Below are 18,803 nucleotides of genomic sequence, written 5' to 3' on the forward strand. Positions count from 1 at the left end.
GGGACACAAAGGAAAAAAGTTAATTTCGAGCCCTGCTCACATTGTTCCATTAGAGAACTCCACATCACTCATCACTCCGCAGATGTCCTCAATCATCAAGAAATTATTCATTCTGTCATTGTTGTGTCTTGTCCTTACAACACCGATATTTGTATGAGAAAACGTGTGTGCACAGTCCTGTGTGGAACGTTTTAGAAGACTTATAAACTAGTCCTGGCCGGGGGTAATGCTATTTTTACCACGGCTATAGGGGTCGGATGTCATCATCGGGCACAAAGAAAAGAACTGAAGAAACTTTAGAAAAGGAATAGAGGTAGCAGCAGCAGCACACGACTAGAAAAGGTCTAACTTTTAACATATCATTTCACATACACAGTATGAGAGAGAGAGGGAGGGAGAGAGAGGGAGAGCGAGGGAGAGAGAGGGACATAGGCTTCCCCCTTTATTAAGATTGTATAAGTGATAAAGTAGTGCTTTTGGCGAGGCCCTTTTTTCACACAAAAAAAATGAAGAGGTAAAAAAAAGAAAAGGAGGAGAAAAAAAAGGGGGGAAAGCCAGAGGCTGGAGAAAGGGCAACGTGCTCTCGCCCTGGCACAAAAAAAAACTAAAAACGAAAGCCGTCTCTTGCTGCCTTGGCTGCTGATAACGCTGGTTTGAAAAATTACAAAAAAAAGTAGAAGCAGAAAAGGAACCTCTTTAAAGTGGAGAGAGGAGAGTGTGTCAGGAAAGTAATTATGATGACATTGTTACCTTTTCCCATCGCAGATGCTACAAGCTCGGCTGGAGAAAATGAAAAGAGCTGACTGGGCCTCGCTTCCCCCGCATCTCTCAGTTGGTGTGTGTGTGTGTGTGTGTGTGTGTGTGTGTGTGTGTGTGTGTGTGTGTGTGTGTGTGTGTGTGTGTGTGTGTGTGTGTGTGTGTGTGTGTGTGTGTGTGTGTGTGTGTGTGTGTGTGTCAGTGTTTAATGCTCATTATTAACTTCGTAGCATCACTGGGCAACATGAAAGTGCTATTGCTGAGCCATACTGTATATGCATTTTTATTAAAATGCCACTGTGATATTGATCAGTAAACGCGCTGGGAAAACGGGGTTATCGGTCTCGCACCAGCATTCATTAAAAATAATAATGCTACTTTTGTAATTGACAGGGGCAATGACCATAACCATTGCACACAACAGTCGAGTTTCACCTGAGTATTCATTCCGGTAAAAGTGATAGTGACAATGACTCGGCAGCACGCTACCTTCATTTCTTTCGGTTTGGTCTCTCCTTCTCCTGTCCATGCTGTCACATAGCTTAACTTTGGCAAGCCATTAGGCTTACCCAGAAATCCTACAGCACGAGACCAAACATTGGATAATGAATGCTCTCTTGACAGCTTTAGTTTAGGAGAAATAAATTGTGATTTTATAGCAGTGGGTAAAGAATAATGGAACTTTATTTGGGGACAGCTGGCATAACTGGCATAGCCACGCAACTCGCTGCACCACAAGGATGATCCTAACGGTAGGGACACATACACGCGAATTTGCGAACTTTGCCATTCATTCCTATGAGAGAGGCGAAGGCAAGCGATAGCAAGTGAACAGGGGCGAAGGGAAGCGAAATTATTAAGAAAGTTTAATGTTATGCAAATGAGGAGCGAATTCGCCTGCCGCGGCCCAATCAAATCAACAACATAACTGTTCCATTCCATTTGATTCGCCGCGACGACCTGATGACGGTTGGATTTCGCCTCTCTTCGCTTCGCCTCCTATGTGTCCCTACTGTAACGGAGCCAGTGTTGTCGGATAGGAAGAGCCCTCACCTCTCCTTCTAGAGCGCAGCAAGTTATCACTTCAACAGTGTGAACTCCTGCCAACTTCCCTGGCCGACTACAGTTAAGTAAGAATGCATTTTTTATGATCACGTAGGCCACCGGTTTGTGCCCTTCTCAACAGCGCCAACTACATGGAACAACGCGACATGTCCTGCCCAATAAGTTAGTGGTGTAACATGATTCCTCTTCCTAATATAGGCATTTTCGATCACAATATCTGAATCCTACTGTGTATCTGTAGCCCAGACCAAAAATATTTACTTTCATTAATGACGGATTTATTATTGACTTTACATTTTTGAAGTGGGGGGATGAAATTGCTCATCAATCTCTGGTGTACATGACACTGATGCACTGTACAAATTCCCACTGATGAGTGTTTATTAGGCTATCCTATTTTGTCCATGCATTCACATAAAATGCAGAGGAATAAGAAACTCTGTTTCAACCTCTTCAAGGAAGGAGAAACAACTTAGCTTTGAGTGGCAATGCCACATTTCAACCCGTACAATAGTCTTGATGAGCTATTCTGATAAGGTGTTGTTGTGACACGCCAGTGGACAGAGGACCATCTGCGCAGTTTAGAGCAATATATATACTAAATAAATAATTCAAAACATTTGGCTTTTGAACACAGGGGTTCATCCACAACCTATTAATTATTGTAAGAGGAACAAATGCAGAAATGAATGCCTATGAAGAGAGGCGGATTGTTTCCACTAAACCCTTGCTGTGCTCAAATGGTGCCCCATGGCCACGCTTGTATCAAAATAGACAATCGAGAAGGAGCATAATACCATATACATATACTGTATATGCTAACACTTTATTTTAGCGTTACATCTATTAGCACTAATACATACAATATTAATGCATGTGTAAGTAACTTGTAAGGCATGTACTAAGCAAAATGAAACGGTTGTTATAGGCATGTATTTGTAAATGTCTTGTTCATGCACAATAAGGGATTTATTACCAATATAACCTTAGTAAGGCCCTAGTAGGCCAAGATTTATATGTATTAGTAAGCATAACGTGTCAGAATACAATGTGTATTAAGTGTTACCATATAATAAAGCAACGAAGGAATAAAGTGTTACCATATCTATATTAAAAAAACCTTTTCAACGCGGGGGTACAGCCACAAATAAAAGCCATTAATTACAAATGGCATTTAAACGTACAAATTAATGGCTATGGCGCATATGAAATATTAAGCTCGCCTACAACAGATGCTTGGGCTGTGCTAGACTGGACACCACGGTGCGCTTCAGGGAAGCATGCAAATGTTCCTCATTAAAGATCTCTTCTGGTCAGAGCATAACGTCTTAAATAAAACTCTTCTTATGCAGAGCCCTCTATCACCCACACAACAAAACTCATCTGATTTCTTTATTTAATTATTTATCTACTTATCTGATTTCTTTATTTAATTACTTATTATACTTATCTATTTGAATGTATTCAATGAATGACTTAAAACAAAAAAAATATTGGTCTGCCTGTCAATCTTTCTATGTATACTGTAGTATCTGTATTAGTCTATCCATTTTGTTTTGCTTTTTACTAACAGATGGTAATAAAACGACCAGATTGCTGGTTTTGTTTTTGTAGCTGATCGCATATGGAATTATAAGATGCTGCTGATGGGGATAGCGGTTAGCGTAACTCCAAATCTCTTCAGCATAAAATAATGGAAAGCGCATCACACGAAACAGCACAGGCTATTGCGTTTACTACATATATGGGGAAACTCTCCAGCGAATGTATTTACTCCACAGGGAGTCCCCAGCATGCTCGGAATAACACATTTCAGAAAGAAAGAAAAAGAAAGAAATCAAGCCGTCCTCCTTTCAGAATCATACCACAGAAAGAGAAGAAAAGCTGCTTTGAATTTCCATGTGGCCGAGGACTGGCAGAGGCGCATCTTGTCACCAGGCTAGGCAGGCAGCCGCTTGGGGGCCCCCAGGCCTATAGATGGTGAATAAAATCTAAGACTTTAAACTACAGTAGTGGCGATTTAATGTGAATGTTCAGTATTTTTACATTTTTGCTTGGGGCCCCAAATTACCCTAGAATCGCCTCTGAGGGCTGGGACATACTTAACCGGTGCCAAATAAGGGTGTGTTTTTTTGGTGTGTTTTTTTTTTTTTTTTTTTAAAGATGGATGCGGGCAATTGTGAGAAAATGGCATAAGGACACCTATGGTAAATTGGACAGCATGTGCTGTAAATATGTTGGCAATCCTCTCTAAAAAGCATATGCTGTGTGACCTAAAAAAACAAATAAAAGCACACTGTATATGTTATACCGCCAAAATGATCACCGCCATTGTTATGTTACTGTGGCATTGCTTCCACCCAGAATGATTTTCCTTGGCACAACAAAAAAAAAGAGTTCTATTTAAAGTCTCCACAACTAAGGCGGCTGAGGTGATTTCTTCTGGCAGATATTATGCACCTTCTAGTAAGGCGATTGGGGCATGGCGAGTGTGTGGGAGACTAAACTAGTGTACTTTAATAATGCAGAGGAAAGGCTGCCAAGGCAATTTGGGAAAGACTGTGTGTGACGCATGCACCAAAACGCCAAAAAAAGCGGCTGGTGGATTAGCATAACTACAACACATCACCAATGAGACTGTGATGCATCAGTTCAGTTGAGGGAAAACATATATATCAATCAAACATGTTGAATGACGAAATGGCTACAAATGATTCAAGACAAATGAGTTTTAGTGAGATCAAATGAGTGATTCTGGGTTAGAAGAATATTTGAATATAATTCAGATGCGTCATGTCGTGAGGCATCTGAATACAATGGCACGTGGCAATTTGGACAATTTGGCAAGATACAATATGAACTGAAACTACTGCCTTTCGCATCATTGAGAGCGAGAAGATGGGGCAAACAAATATTACATTGCTTGGGATGGCGTTACGTTAGATGTTCAACGACTTTCTGTAACCGCCTCTGCACCGTTGAGTTTCTGTACCGTTTTATTTTTGACAGGGTGAAGTGAAAACGCGTTCGCCCAGCTTTGTCTTTATACATGGGTTCACCGTGTTTATCAACACGATGTTATGAGGAGGGGCGAGACACTGGCAGCCAACCACGTGAGCTATTTTTTTGTCCGACAGCGGTTTCCAACAATCAGAGGTGGAGTTGTGCCCAGTTAGTTTCGCGCAGTCAGGGGAAAACAAAAATTTAGAACCCATGTACACAGCATTGTGCTTAAATCAATCTGCTTACCATGTCACATGTTTGGATGCATGTGGGTTTTATGGTAATACATAGAATTTAGATAGACGATTCATGGTGTACTACTGCACAGCATAATAAAATATACCCGCCCCTCCATATGGCCTACTCCCTATTCTTCTATACACCCACAGGCTTAAATGGCACAAGGAGGTATGAATACGTGCTCATGTTATCCTCTCCATTACAAGTGCTATGGATATTATGGACTTGCAAATTGCTGCTTCTACCGCAGATTACTCTGAATGTAATGTGCTGTATACAATTGACAAAAGAAAAGCCTGACCCACAGTTGAACTTATATAGGCTTTTGAAAAAATATGTAAAGCAAAGCAAAGCAAAGCAAAACATAATTGCTTGGCTTTTTTTTTTCTTTTCTCCCAGAGGCGAGGGCGGTTCTAACACAATGCGGCCTGCGACTTTCCACTGACGAGGCGCCTCCCGTGTCAAGACAACAGTGATTTAAGTGGATCTCACAGCTCTAAAGGCAGGAGATGGTGATGGAACAGCGTGGCAGTGTTGCCAGATTGGGCTGTTTCCCGCCCGATTGGGCTGCTTAGGATGGCCGTGTGTGGGAAAAAAAGGCATTTAGTAGAAAAACCCGCCCAATTTTTGCCATAGAAATCAATAGAATTGGGCGGGATTTTATGCTTATAGGCGAGCTTTGAGAATTTTTTGGGCTGGAAATCATCTGACTCATCTGGCAACCTTGCAGCGTGGGGACATTTGCATATGTAAATGCCATGACTCAGCACCCGCCTGCCAGAGGTACCTTTGGTTTTCATTAGATGTGACTGCGGTTTAAAAAAAATAAATAAAATGTTGCACGAGTAAGCTGAACTGTGTGGACCTCACATCCTCCTCCCACCCACACAGCGTATGCTCTCAAAACTCTACTACAGCGCACACGCTGACTCTTGCTGATACATTTGCACACAGGCACACACAGGCACGCGCAGGCACGCGCAGGCATGCACACACAAACGTCTTTGCTTACATGCAGCTGGGCGATACTGAAGTTGGATTTCACAGGACAGAGCTCCCACGTCTCGTTCTCCAGGAACATGCGCAGCTCTTCCAAACGAGCCCTAAAGAAGAGACAGAGACAGAGAGAGAGAGAGAGAGAGAGAGAGAGAGAGAGAGAGAGAGAGAGAGAGAGAGAGAGAGAGAGAGAGAAAGAGAGAGAGAGAGAGAGAGAGAGAGAGAGAGAGAGAGAAAGAGAGACAGAGATCACATTCAATTTACAATTGCTGAAGATTTTATCCAAAGCGACTTACATGTATGCATAGCTACTTAGGTATTTAGGTGCAGGGTATAGGTTTGAGTCCCCTGGCTTGGAGCAATGTGGGGTTACTGTAGGTGCCTTGTCAGGAACATTCCGATTCCATGATCCAAATTCCATAAGCATAAGGGCAACGGCAGACCCAGAAGACACGGAGAGAGCCAGAAAGACGGACAGAGAAAAAGAGAATTGGAAAGTAGGAGCTTGAAAGAGTCGTAGAGAAAGAGGAAAAAAGAGAGGATGATGAAAAGTAGGCAGGAGAGAGATAAGTGGTCAAAAGACGGTCAGAGTCTGTCAATCCAGTGGCCTATTGCAGCATCCCTTTGATCTTGGTGGTTCTTTCAGAGGACACACGCAGCACAGATATATAAAGACGTGTTGACACAAGCATAGCCAGGAAAGGTCACAAGCAGTTGTCTTAGGAAATTGAATGTGTGTCATAAAGAGAGAGAGAGGAAGAGAGAGAGAGAGCGCGAGAGAGAGAGAGATGGAGGTTTTGAATTCAAATTTGATAGACTGTGAGAAGAGAGAGACTCAGAGACAGAGGTAGAGAAAGAGAAAGGGTCAGATAGAAGCCCCGAACAGATTAAGGATGGAGAGTGAGAAAGTCAGAATGTCTGGTAAAGAGCAGTACTTAAAATTCTACATGGGGGACAACAAGAGTGGCCATCAAAAGCAGAATGTGGGTGGGTGTCAAGGGCGTAAAGTATACCCCTGCAGCCCCTGCGAGGGAGGGGGGCCCATACGAGGCAGGGGGGGGCCAACATGGGCCCTTGACTTGAAGAAACAGGGCCCCTCCGCATGATATTAGGCCCTCTTTTTTTCCATCCGGAAGTGCATTCTTGGTAGCTTGCAGGGGGGCCTGAAGTACTTGCGTAACGCCAGTGGTGGGTCTAACGGCAATTCTATATACCATTAAATGTCAGCATGAACATTTCTCAGTAGTCGATGGTCACACGCATCGTGCCTTTGTTGAAAGATCACACAGAGCCAGGTACAAAGCCTCGGCAGTGGTGGATGGTGAGAAGTAGGGCTACACAATGTATCGAAAATGTATCGAAATCGTGATATCAAGAGTGGCAATATGTGTATCGCGAACATTACTTAATTATCACTAGCAAGTAAAAATTTAAGTAAAAATATGTGCAGCCCAATCACTAGCTGAACGTCAAAAATTGTGCAAAAAGCCTGTCATGAACAAAGCCACGCCTCCCCCCCAGAAAGACCGTCAAATTTGTCACAATTTGTGAAAAACACTTGGCTAAATTTCAAAATATCGTTTAAATATCGTTTAATACCGAGGTATTGTGTGCTGCTACTAAGTATCGCATTTTTTTTCTGATATCGTGTAGCCCTAGTGAGAAGAACAGAACAGAAGAGCTGCAAGTGAGCTGCACAGCAGTCAGGCCCAGGCAGCATCACAGCGAGTAGTGTACTGTACTGTACAGCCCTACATCTGTGACATTTCACTGCGCTTTGATGTGTACCAACAGGGAGCACCCCAATTCAGAGAACGCCCCCTCATCCTGTCCCTCCCACACACACACACAAACAGGTACACATAGACAGACACACACACACAGGAATACACACACTTGCACTAACTCTTCCTCACACACAGACATTCAGCGAAACACACAGAAGAGACGCACAAAGACATAGAGAGAGACACATGCACAGAGATACACAAAGATGCGAACACAGAGACACACACAGACACATACGCAGACAGACACACACAGACGCAGACGCAGACACAGACACACACACACACACACACACACACACACACACACACACACACACACACAGACAGACACACACACACACAGAGAGAGACAGACACACACAGACACACACAGAGAGAGACACACACACACACACACACACACACACACACACACACACACACACACACACACACACACACACACACACACACACACACACACACACACACACACACACACACACACACACACACACACACACAGACACACACACACACATATCAAGCTTTCAAAGCCCACTAAATCCCCAAAACCAGCCGCAAATCCAGCTTCACCGCGTTTGGCGATTACGCGAGGCTCTGAAGAGACACATGGAGCACAGAGAGAGTGACAATAGGAGAATAAGAAGCTACGGTAAGACATGAGTCATTTTTTATTTGTGCAGGGGAGAGCCGAGGGGCACAATAATATATATTCTAATGAGGAGGGGAGAGGGAGCAAACAGAGCAAACAGGAGAGCAAACACTACGCCAATGGCAGACAGGCCTAGTGTAGTGTGTGTAGCGTGCCTGTGTGAGCGTGTGTGTGTGTGTGTGAGCGTGTGTGTGAGCGTGGTGTGTGTGTTTGTGTTCACGTGTGTGTGTGTGTGTGTGTGTGTGTGTGTGAGCGTGTGAGCGGTGTGTGTGTGTGTGTGTTCATGTGTGTTTGTAGCGTGTCAGTGTGTGTGTGTGTGTGTGTATGTTCAAGTGTGTGTGTGTATGTTCAAGTGTGTGTGTGTGTGTGTGTGTGTGTTCACGTGTGTGCGTGTTCACGTGTGTGTGTGTGTGTTCACGTGTGTGTGTGTGTGTTCACGTGTGTGCGTGTGCGTCGGTGCGGGTGCCCGCGTGTTCGCCTGTTTGCGTTCCTGATCCCGGAGGCTGATGCCCCCGCGCGCCTCTCTCGAGTGCCTGATGGGTAATCAGTTTAACGCAAATCTGCCCCGGCCGCCGCCCGCCCGCTCACTCAGTCGTTCACTCGGTCGCTGCCGTGCGATTCGGCAGTAATTGGAAAATTATGCCCATGCAGGAAAGTGCCAGAATCGCGGTGCTGTTGTGATGCGTTGGAGTGATGCATGATGCATGAAACATCGCTAGGTGTGTGTGTGTGTGTGTGTGTGTGTGTGTGTGTGTGTGTGTGTGTGTGTGTGTGTGTGTGTGTGTGTGTGTGTGTGTGTGTGTGTGTGTGTGTGTGTGTAAAATGTGCCTTTTGTGAAGTCCCACATCTGTGTGCATGTGTGTGTGCGTGTGCGTGTGCGTGTGCGCGCGCGCGCGCGTGTGTGTGTGTGTGTGTGCATGTGTGTGTGTGTGCGCATGCGCGTGTGTGTGCGTCTTGGTGTGTATCTGTGTGAGGGGGTAGTGCATTGATGTATGCATGTGTGTGTGTGTGTACAGTATTTGAGTGCACAGTCACAGTATGTCTGCATGTGTGCTTCTCTCTCTCTCTCTCTCTCTCTCTCTCTCGGTGTGTATCCGTGTGAGGGGGTATTGCATTGATGTATGCATGTGTGTGTGTGTACAGTATTTGAGTGCACAGCCACAGTATGTCTGCATGTGTGCCTCTCTCTCTCTCTCTCTCTTGGTGTGTATCTGTGTGAGGGGGTGGAGGTGCTTTGACTATGGGCCTAATATCATAAGCTGCAGGGTGCGATTTGTAGGGGGGGATGGGGGGGATTGTCCCCCCTTCTGGTTTTGATACCTCCACTTTTCCTGCAGGATTTTAATATTTGCGGCATGTAACTTCATTGGTAATGCTTAAAATCTGAAACTTATCCCCCCTTCTGGGTCTTCAACAAATCGCACCCTGATAAGCTGTATATACCGGTATGTGTCTATATGTGTACAGTGGATACCAAATGTGTATATTCATGTGTGTATGCATGGGAGAGTGTGTACAGTATTTGAGTGCACAGCCACAGTATGTCTGCATGTGTGCTAGTGGTGTCAACAATGATCGATTCGGCGATGCAATCCAATGCGGGGCATGGACGATCCAGAATCGATCCGGCAAGTTTCAGAATCGATCCGGCAATTTTTTTTAAGTTTCAAGGATATTTCGGAAGCAAATGAATGTTAAATTAAATGAAAGCACTTCAAAACATTGCAAGACTGATACAGACGAGCCCCATCCCACGCCTTTCGTAAAGTATTCACGAAAAAAAGAACTTTAATTTTCGTGGTGCATTCACGTTATTGCCCGTTTTTCGTGGTTGGGCAACGAAACGCTGCCTATTCATTTGAATTGCCCCACTGCTGCTATGGTTATCCAAGCGTCTGCAGGGGCGGGGAGGGGGTGCTGACAGAACACTGCTGATACACTCAGGACTCACTAATTCGACGCCCTTTCGGTACTTACGCCTAAATGTCATACAACCCTAAACCTAAACCTAACCCTAACCTTAACCCTAAACCTAACCCTAACCCTAACCTTAACCCTACTTAACCATAAACCTAACCCTAATTCTAACCTTAACCCTAACCCTAACCCTAACCCTAACCCTAACCCTAAATTGCTTGTTTGAAATGTTTGATTACCATGTGACGGTACCGAAAGGGCGTCAAACTAGTGGGCTGCTAGGTAGCAGTCGGGCAATTCAAATGAATAGGCAGTGTTTCGTTGCCCAACCACGAAAAACGGGCAATTACGTGAATGCACCACGAATATTAAAGTTCTTTTTTTCGTGAATACTTTACGAAAGGCGTGGGATACGGTTGTACAGACTGATACAGACTAATACAGAAAACAGCCAATAAATTGTTGCTCAGTATCTGACTACTTGTATTGCCTCATCATGACTGATTAAACATTTGCTTTGCTTTCAGCAGAAATGTAATGCATTGCAATGCATTATAGACTTGAATCGGATCGGATCGCATAGAATCGAAACGAATAGAATCGCTACCTCCCGAATCGTGATCGAATCTGATCGTGAGGGCAGTGCCAATCCACACCACTAATGTGTGCCCCTCTCTCTCTCTCTCTCTCTCTCTTGGTGTGTATCTGTGTGAGGGGGTGGAGGTGCTTTGACTATGGGCCTAATATCATATCATAAGCGGGCAGCTGAATAGAGATTGGCACTGAGCGCATGACTCCGTGTGCCAACCCAGGAAGCGCTGGCTATGATGCCATAAGTGTGTTTGCCCGTCTGCTGATTGAGCCTGTCAAATCCAAATGGGTACGCCATCGCTCAGTGACCGGCAGTGTTTGGCTCAGTGTGTGTGTGTGTGTGTGCGTGCGTGTGTGTGTGTGTGTGTGTGTGTGTGTGTGTGTGTGTGTGTGTGTGTGTGTGTGTGTGTGTGTGTGTGTGTGTGTGTGTGTGTGTGTGTGTGTGTGTGTGTGTGTGTGTGAAGTTGTTTGTACTAATAAAAAGTCAGTGAAAGTGCACAGATGCATGTGTTTCCTTCCCTTTATGCTGAGTGACTTCTATATGTACGTGTCTGTTTCCACGAGTGTGTGCGTCCCTCTCCCAGTGTGTGTGTGTGTGTGTGTGTGTGTGTGTGTGTGTGTGTGTGTGTGTGTGTGTGTGTGTGTGTGTGTGTGTGTGTGTGTGTGTGTGTGTGTGTGTGTGTGTGCCCCTCTCTCCGTGCATGTGTGTATGTGTATGTGTGTGTGCGTTTGCGTGTGTGTGTGTGCGTTTGCGAGTGTGTGTGCGTTTGTGTGTGTGTATGTGTGTGTGTGTGTGTGTGTGTGTGTGTGTGTGTGTGTGTGTGTGTGTGTGTGTGTGTGTGTGTGTGTGTGTGTGCGCGCGCACGCGTCTTTCTGTCAGTGTGTGTCTTTCTTTCTCCGTCCGTGTGTGTGTGTGTGTGTGTGTGTGTGTGTGTGTGTGTGTGTGTATGTGTGTGTGTGTGTGCATGTGCGTGTGTGTGTGTGTGGTGAAATCCCCTGGTCATTACTCATTTCCCAACATCTGCCAGGTGCATGATGGGTCTGATGCTTTTTTAAACCCCGTTTTGCCGCTTTGCATTTAAATAGGCACATTTTACACAGCATGCTTCACGCCCTGCCTGTCTACACTGCACGCATGCCACCACACTGCATGTATGAGGTGTGTGTGTGTGTGTGTGTCAGTGTGTGTGTGAGCGTGTGTGTGTGAGCGTGTGTGTGCGTGTGTGTGTGTGTGTGAGATATAGTGTGTGCGTGTGTGTGTGAGAGATAGAGTGTGTGTGTGCATGTGTGAGACTGTCTGTGTTTACACATGTTTGTGTGTGTGTCAGCATGTGTGTGACTGTGTGAGACTGTGTGTGTGTGTGTGTGTGTGTGTGTGTGTGTGTGTGTGTGTGTGTGTGTGTGTGTGTGTGTGTGTGTGTGTGTGTGTGTGTGTGTGTGTGTGTGTGTTTTCACATGTTTGCAGGTGCCTGTGCTCTCCTATTCAGCTTGTGTGTGTGTGTGTTTCCCATATCCCCCTCACTTGGACACAGCAGCAGCAAGCCACCCAGCATCATTAGCATAGCCATTAGTATGGGAGCCATGGGAGGAGGAGGGAGAGGAGAGGAGAGGAGAGGAGAGGGGAGGAGAAGAGAGGAGAGGAGAGGAGAGGAGAGGAGATGGGAGGAGAGGAGAGGAGAGGAGAGGAGAGGAGAGGAGAGGAGAGGAGAGGAGAGGAGAGGAGAGGAGAAGAGAGGAGAGGACAGAAGAGAAGAGAGAGGAAGAGAAGAGACGGAGAGAGGAAAGAAGAGAAGAGAAGAGAAGAGAAGAGAAGAGAAGAGAAGAGAAGAGAAGAGAGAAGAGAAGAGAAGAGAAGAGAAGAGAAGAGAAGAGAAGAGAAGAGAAGAGAGGAGAGGAGAGAAGAGGAGAGGAGAGGAGAGGAGAGGAGAGGAGGAGGAGAGGAGAGGAGAGGAGAGGAGAGTAAGGGAGAGAAGAGGAGAGGAGAGGAGAGAAAAGAAGAGAAGAGAAGAGAATAGAAGAGAAGCAGGGAAGAGGCACACACAGACACAGGCACACACGCCCACACACGCCCCCACACACACACACGCGCGCGCGCGCGCGTGCACGCACACACGCACACGCACCAGCTGTTTTAGGGGTCGCCCTGCATCCATAAGCACAGTAGGGGCAGCGTGACGGTAGGGACACATAGGAGGCGAAGCAAGGCGAAGCGAAGAGAGGCGAAATTCAACCGTCATCAGGTCGTCGTGGCGAATCAAATGGAATGGAACAGTTATGTTGTTGATTTGATTGGGCCGTGGCAGGCGAATTCGCTCCTCATTTGCATAACATTAAACTTTCTTTAATAATTTCGCTTCGCTTCGCTCCTGTTCGCTTGCTGTCGCTTGCCATCGCTTGCCTTCGCCTCGCCATCGCTTGCCTTCGCCTCTCTCATAGGAATGAATGGCAAAGTTCGCAAATTCGCGTGTATGTGTCCCTACCGTGACTCAGGGAGAGGGCCAAGGAGGAAGTGCAGTGGACGCCAGGGTCAGAGCCATAAGGAGGGGCAAGCAGGGCATTTGCCCCTGGGCCCAGGGCCCTCCTGTATTGGTGGTGGGGGCCCAATTATAACTTTGGCAGGCTGTATAAGGGGCCCTATCATTGTTTAGCCCTGGGGCCCCGTGTACAATTGTTCCGCCTCTGACGAACGCCCACTGTGGTGAGTTTCTAATAAGAGGCGGTAGTGTGATTCAGGAAGCGGGCGGGGGGGGGGTTGGGGGGGCAAGAGGAAGGGTGAACGGCACCCACCAAGATGAGGGCAGTGAGTTTCACATGAGGAGCGGGAGAGAAAGGGAGAGAAAGGGAGAAAAAGAAGAAAAAGAAGGCAGGTGGGGATGGGGGAGGAGAGCAAGAAATAAGGGAGATACAGAGAATTGAGACAGGAGAGAAAAACGAAAGGTCATAGGAAAGGGGTAAGCGGAGGGGAATACCAAAAAAATAAAGACCACAAAAAGAAAAACAAAGGAAAGAGCAGAGTGCTGCAGGGGACAACTCATCACCTCTGTAGGCAGAAGGGCATGAAGAGAAAAGCAAAGGAAAAAAGGATGAAGATAAAGAGAGAAAGAGACATTGAGGTAGAAAAGAGAGGGAAGGGGAAAAAAAGAGCAGAAGAGTGGAGAGAACAGAACACTGAAGTTCCACTCAAGAGACTTCTCAATATTTCACTTAGCCTGGCGACTGACTTCTCAACATTTCACTTAGGCTGGTGACTTGATTAAATACTGACTGAATGTAACAGAAAGAAAGTAAAGAAGTGGGCCTGGCAAATAGGCTCAAATGAGAATCGAGACACATTGAGGCGGAGAGGAGAGCTGAGCACACGGAAACGGATTGAAAGTCAAAGTATAAAAGAGAGGCAAAGTCAAGAGAGGGAAAAACGAGGCAGAGTTGGAGAAGAAAGAGACAGGGAAAGACAGAATACTGTGTGTGTACATGAGGAGGGAGAAAGGTTCGGGGTTCTCACCTGTGGTAGTTCTTGAAGTAGTTCACACTCTGCCTCTTGATGGACTCCTGCAGAACCTCCGAGCGGCTACCACAGAACTCCTCCCCCACCTGCATCAACCTGAGATGAAGATAGAGAGAGAGAGAGAGAGAGAGAGAGAGATATGGAGAGGGTGAGGGAGAGGGAGAGGGAGAGGGGGAGCTGAAGAAACAGTAGAGAGAGAGAGAGAGAGAGAGAGAGAGAGAGAGAGAGAGAGAGAGAGAGAGAGAGAGAAAGAACAAAAGGAAGAATGAAAGAACGAAAGGAAGAACACGAGAGAGAGAGAGAGAGAGAGAGAGAGAGAGAGAGAGAGAGAGAGAGAGAGAGAGAGAGAGAGAGAACGAAAGGAAGAATGAAAGAACGAAAGAACGAAAGGAAGAATGAAAGAACGAAAGGAAAAACACGAGAGAGAGAGAGAGAGAGAGAGAGAGAGAAAGAGTTAGAGAGAGAGAGAGAGAGAGAGCGGAAGAGGCATAGACATAGACAGAAAGACAGGCAAGGAGAGCGGAAAGAGAGTACCAAAGCGAACCAGAGAGAGAAGGGTAGAGAAATAAGAATATAGTATGAGCGGAACATAATGCATCACAAAGAGACAAAAAATGCAACAGAGCAGAGCACAATAGTTCAATCTGATTAATTAGCCCCACTGTGGATATGACAGGGAGACTACCGGTCCGGGACGCACACCGTGACCACAGAGGCCACATTCAGCACCACAAGGTACCTGTGCCGCCAGAGGGAACAGGAGCCACCCCACAGGTCTGTGACCCTACGACCTCAAATAACCCCCCGTAATTGACAAGCTTGTAGCCAGACGAGGCCTGATTAGGTGCCATTGTGGCTTCCGCAGAGCAAGTGAGCTGATCACTGTTCTATTAAATGTTCATTTGTACTGTACTTAGGATTAATCACTTATTGTTACCAGTCCATCACCGTTACCTGTCTTGTCTTGCACTTTATGTCAGTCTGTGAAATGTCACTCTTGTCTATGTCTAGGCTTGGTATAGAGAGAAAACGTCATTTCATTTTCCTTGTATGACTTGTGCATATGAAGAAAGTGACAATAAAAGCTGACTTGACTTGACTATAGTGGTTTTGTCTTTACACCCCCACATTTTGGGCTGCTACCAGCAGCAGGAAAAAGTTTGAGAGAGAGAGTAAAATTAGAAGACGGACTTAAACTACACGACTCCTGATTTTGTGTCTAATTTTGATGTCGGATTGCGTCGCCTCACAAATATAGAGAATCGCAATTGTCAATCTTATCCCTGATCATAAACACCCGAGACAACGGCCGATGTTCTATTTCGAGTCGTACATATTAAACACTTGTTTGATATCTATGATTTGTAATCGGCGAGTCTTTGAACCGGCAAAACTCTATATTAGAACATGGATCACGATGAGGAAATCTTGCCCGACGATGGTCCTGCCGGGTAGCGTTCCACCGGTTGACGTAAGGGGGGTTTACAGCCGAGAATTGGGCCGATAGTTGTGTAATATGAGTCTGGCTTAAAGGGACACTGTGCAGGAAATGGTCAAAAAGGGTACTGTAACTATGCTGCTCATTGAAACTGGGTTCTCTATTGCCAAATATGATCTTTACATGAAAGTTTACTAAGTAATAAACAAATATTTTCTAGTATGGTCCAAGTAGTCATTTTTGCAGCTAAAAATGGCTATTTTTGGAAATTCAAAATGGCGGACCCTGGAGAAGATCCCTCTTTTCATGTATGAAAAGTGCAATTTTTCCAGTCATAATGAATACTTAGAATTTGATGCTGGTGGTAAGTATTCATGAAAAAGGTAACATTAGTGAATGGGCAGCATGAATTCTGGAAATAAACAACTAAAAAACTCACACAGTGTCCCTTTAAGGGGCTGATAGAGTGTGTGCGCATTTGTGTGTGTGTTGCATGTGTGTGTGCGTGCATGCATGCCAATGTATGTGTGCACAGGCACGTGTTTGTGTGTATGTGAGTATGTGTGTCTGCGCGCATGCAGATGTGTGTGTGTACGTGCAGGCATGTGTGTGTGTGTGTGTGTGTGTGTGTGTGTGTGTGTGTGTGTGTGTTTTGGAAAAGGAGGAGTGATCAGTTCCAAAACGCACCGACTCCGTGCTGATACTGATTGTGAATAATGAGAAGCCTCTGTAGTCTAGAGTAGTGTTTCTCAACGGGGGTGGTACAGCCCCCTAGGGGGCGGAGAGAGGGGGGGGGGGGGCGTTTAGAAGGATACAGCTGAGAGGGGGCGGTGCTTAGCTGCCATTGGGGGCATTAGTCTGTTTAATTTTGTAATACTAAGTGGGGCATTGTCAGTCTTATGATGGTGTCAAAGGGGCGTTGGGAGGGTTATGCTGGAGACAAGGGGGCATTTCTTCAAAAAAAGTTTGAGAAGCCTCTGCAGTCTAGAGTGACTTTACCTGCTGATCACGTCCAGCACCACGATGAAGTCATCATACTTGAAGTTGGACATGTCCGTCCCCAGCAGGTAGGCCTTCACCTTCAGCTGCACATCCTGTGGAGGACACACACACGGTAGGCCGTAGGAGTTATTGGAGGAGTTTAATGAGCAACGACATAGGACACAACATGGAAGAGGATACTGTAGGAAGATAGTCAATACCTAGAGTCATAGGCCAAAAGGAGTTAGGAAATAGGATTTAGGTATGAGCAAAGACATAGGCAGAGCAAAGAATATATTTTATTATTATTATTTTTTGGGGGGGGGATCCCCCCCAACTTAATTTAGACAGGACAGTGAAGAGTGGGGCAGGAAGCGAGGAAGAGAGAGAGACGGGGGAGGATTGTCTAGTGCAGTGATTCTCAAAGTGTGGTCCGGGGACCACTTGTGGTCCGCGACAGAGCTAAGGTGGTCCGCGAGGGGATTTCCACTTTTCCAAGACGAGCTAGCAGTAGGCTATATTTGTAACATAATTACAAAGCTAAACATAGCTGAAGTCACCACAATAAGACAGGCTTGTAAATGTGAATACAAATTGAGTGATCTGCATCGAAATTAGCAGTGTCAAACTAGCACCCCTCAACTCTCAATTCAGTTGATAGGTGGTCCCTGAACATTTTTGGGGAGTCCTCAGTCTGAAAAGGTTTGAGAAACACTGGTCTAGGGCCTAGCCGAATAAGCCACGACTGGGACACAAAGATCGGAATTATGAATTAGGAATTAAGAGTTGGCAGAAAAGACGGTAGGCATTACTAGTAAAGACATATCCAATAAATAGAAGATAAAAGATATGAGTAAGGAGATGGGAGATTGAACAGATGAAACAGATAGGAGGCAGGAGGAGGCAGATGGATTTTCAGGGGTGTACTTGAATTTGAAAGTTGATGGGTACAGTACATACACGAGAGTAGGCCATAGGAGAGTTAGGAGTAAGGACATAGGACATAGCAGAAAAAAAGACAGGAATGAGTATGCATATAGAAAATAGGAGTTATGAGTAAGGAGATCGAACAGATAAAAAAGAGAGGAGAGAGGAGGCAGATGATTTTCGGGGTGTGAGGTTTGAGCTTGATAGTTGACAGGTACGTACACAAGAGTAGACCCTAGCGAAGTAGGTATGACATCGGCAGGAAAGAAAAGAATCGGTGAAGGTTGGTATGAGACAGAGGACAGAAAAATGAGCATGAGAAAGAAGGGAGAGTGGAGGAATAGAAGGGGGGAGGCAGGGAGGGAGGGGGAGAGGGAGTGAGGGAGCGAAAAATGACAAGCGGGTATGAATCAAAGCAGAGGCCGACCGACATTGACAATAGGAGCAAGTAAGCGCAAGCACGAAATGTCATGAGAGCTGGCTGAAGGTGGATGCAAAGAGAATAATAAAAACAAGGCCTCTATGAGAGAGAGAGAGAGCGAGCGAGAGAGAGAGAGAGAGAGAGAGAGAGAGAGAGAGAGAGAGAGAGAGTGAGTGAGTGAGTGAGTGAGTGAGTGAGTGAGTGAGTGAGTGAGTGAGTGAGTGAGTGAGTGAGTGAGTGAGAGAGAGAGAGAGAGAGAGTGAACAGCGTGATCGAAATGCAGCCAGTCAGAGTGAAACAGACATGGGCTAATGGAAAGAGACAGTGAGACTAACAGTATCACAGAATGCGAAAATATGAACGAGGCAGTCAACCAAAAACTTTATTAAAGAAATAAAAATGACAGACATGACAGAGAGAGAGAGGAGGTGGACAGGATGGGACAGAGATGGCCACGCAGGGCACGCAGACAATGTGTGTGTGTGTGCTCTGTGAGGGTGTGTATGCTCTGTGTGTGT

The 18,803-nt window shown here is 45.7% G+C and overlaps 1 protein-coding gene across 2 annotated transcripts in view; it reads right to left on the bottom strand.

Annotated features, from left to right (window-relative positions):
- The window catches only part of vps50 (VPS50 EARP/GARPII complex subunit), a 329,813-nt gene that overhangs the window by 147,814 nt on the left and 163,196 nt on the right, over positions 1 to 18,803 (bottom strand). For both annotated transcript variants that reach the window (XM_063185955.1, XM_063185954.1), the window contains exons 15-17: positions 16,956 to 17,050; positions 14,516 to 14,614; positions 6,077 to 6,167 (exon numbers count right to left, since the gene is read on the bottom strand). In XM_063185955.1, the coding sequence (XP_063042025.1) occupies positions 6,077 to 6,167; positions 14,516 to 14,614; positions 16,956 to 17,050 (285 nt within the window). The remainder of the gene's footprint in view (positions 1 to 6,076; positions 6,168 to 14,515; positions 14,615 to 16,955; positions 17,051 to 18,803) is intronic.

Source organism: Engraulis encrasicolus, chromosome 20, assembly GCF_034702125.1.
Source record: "Engraulis encrasicolus isolate BLACKSEA-1 chromosome 20, IST_EnEncr_1.0, whole genome shotgun sequence".
In the NCBI taxonomy this organism is placed as follows: domain Eukaryota; kingdom Metazoa; phylum Chordata; class Actinopteri; order Clupeiformes; family Engraulidae; genus Engraulis; species Engraulis encrasicolus.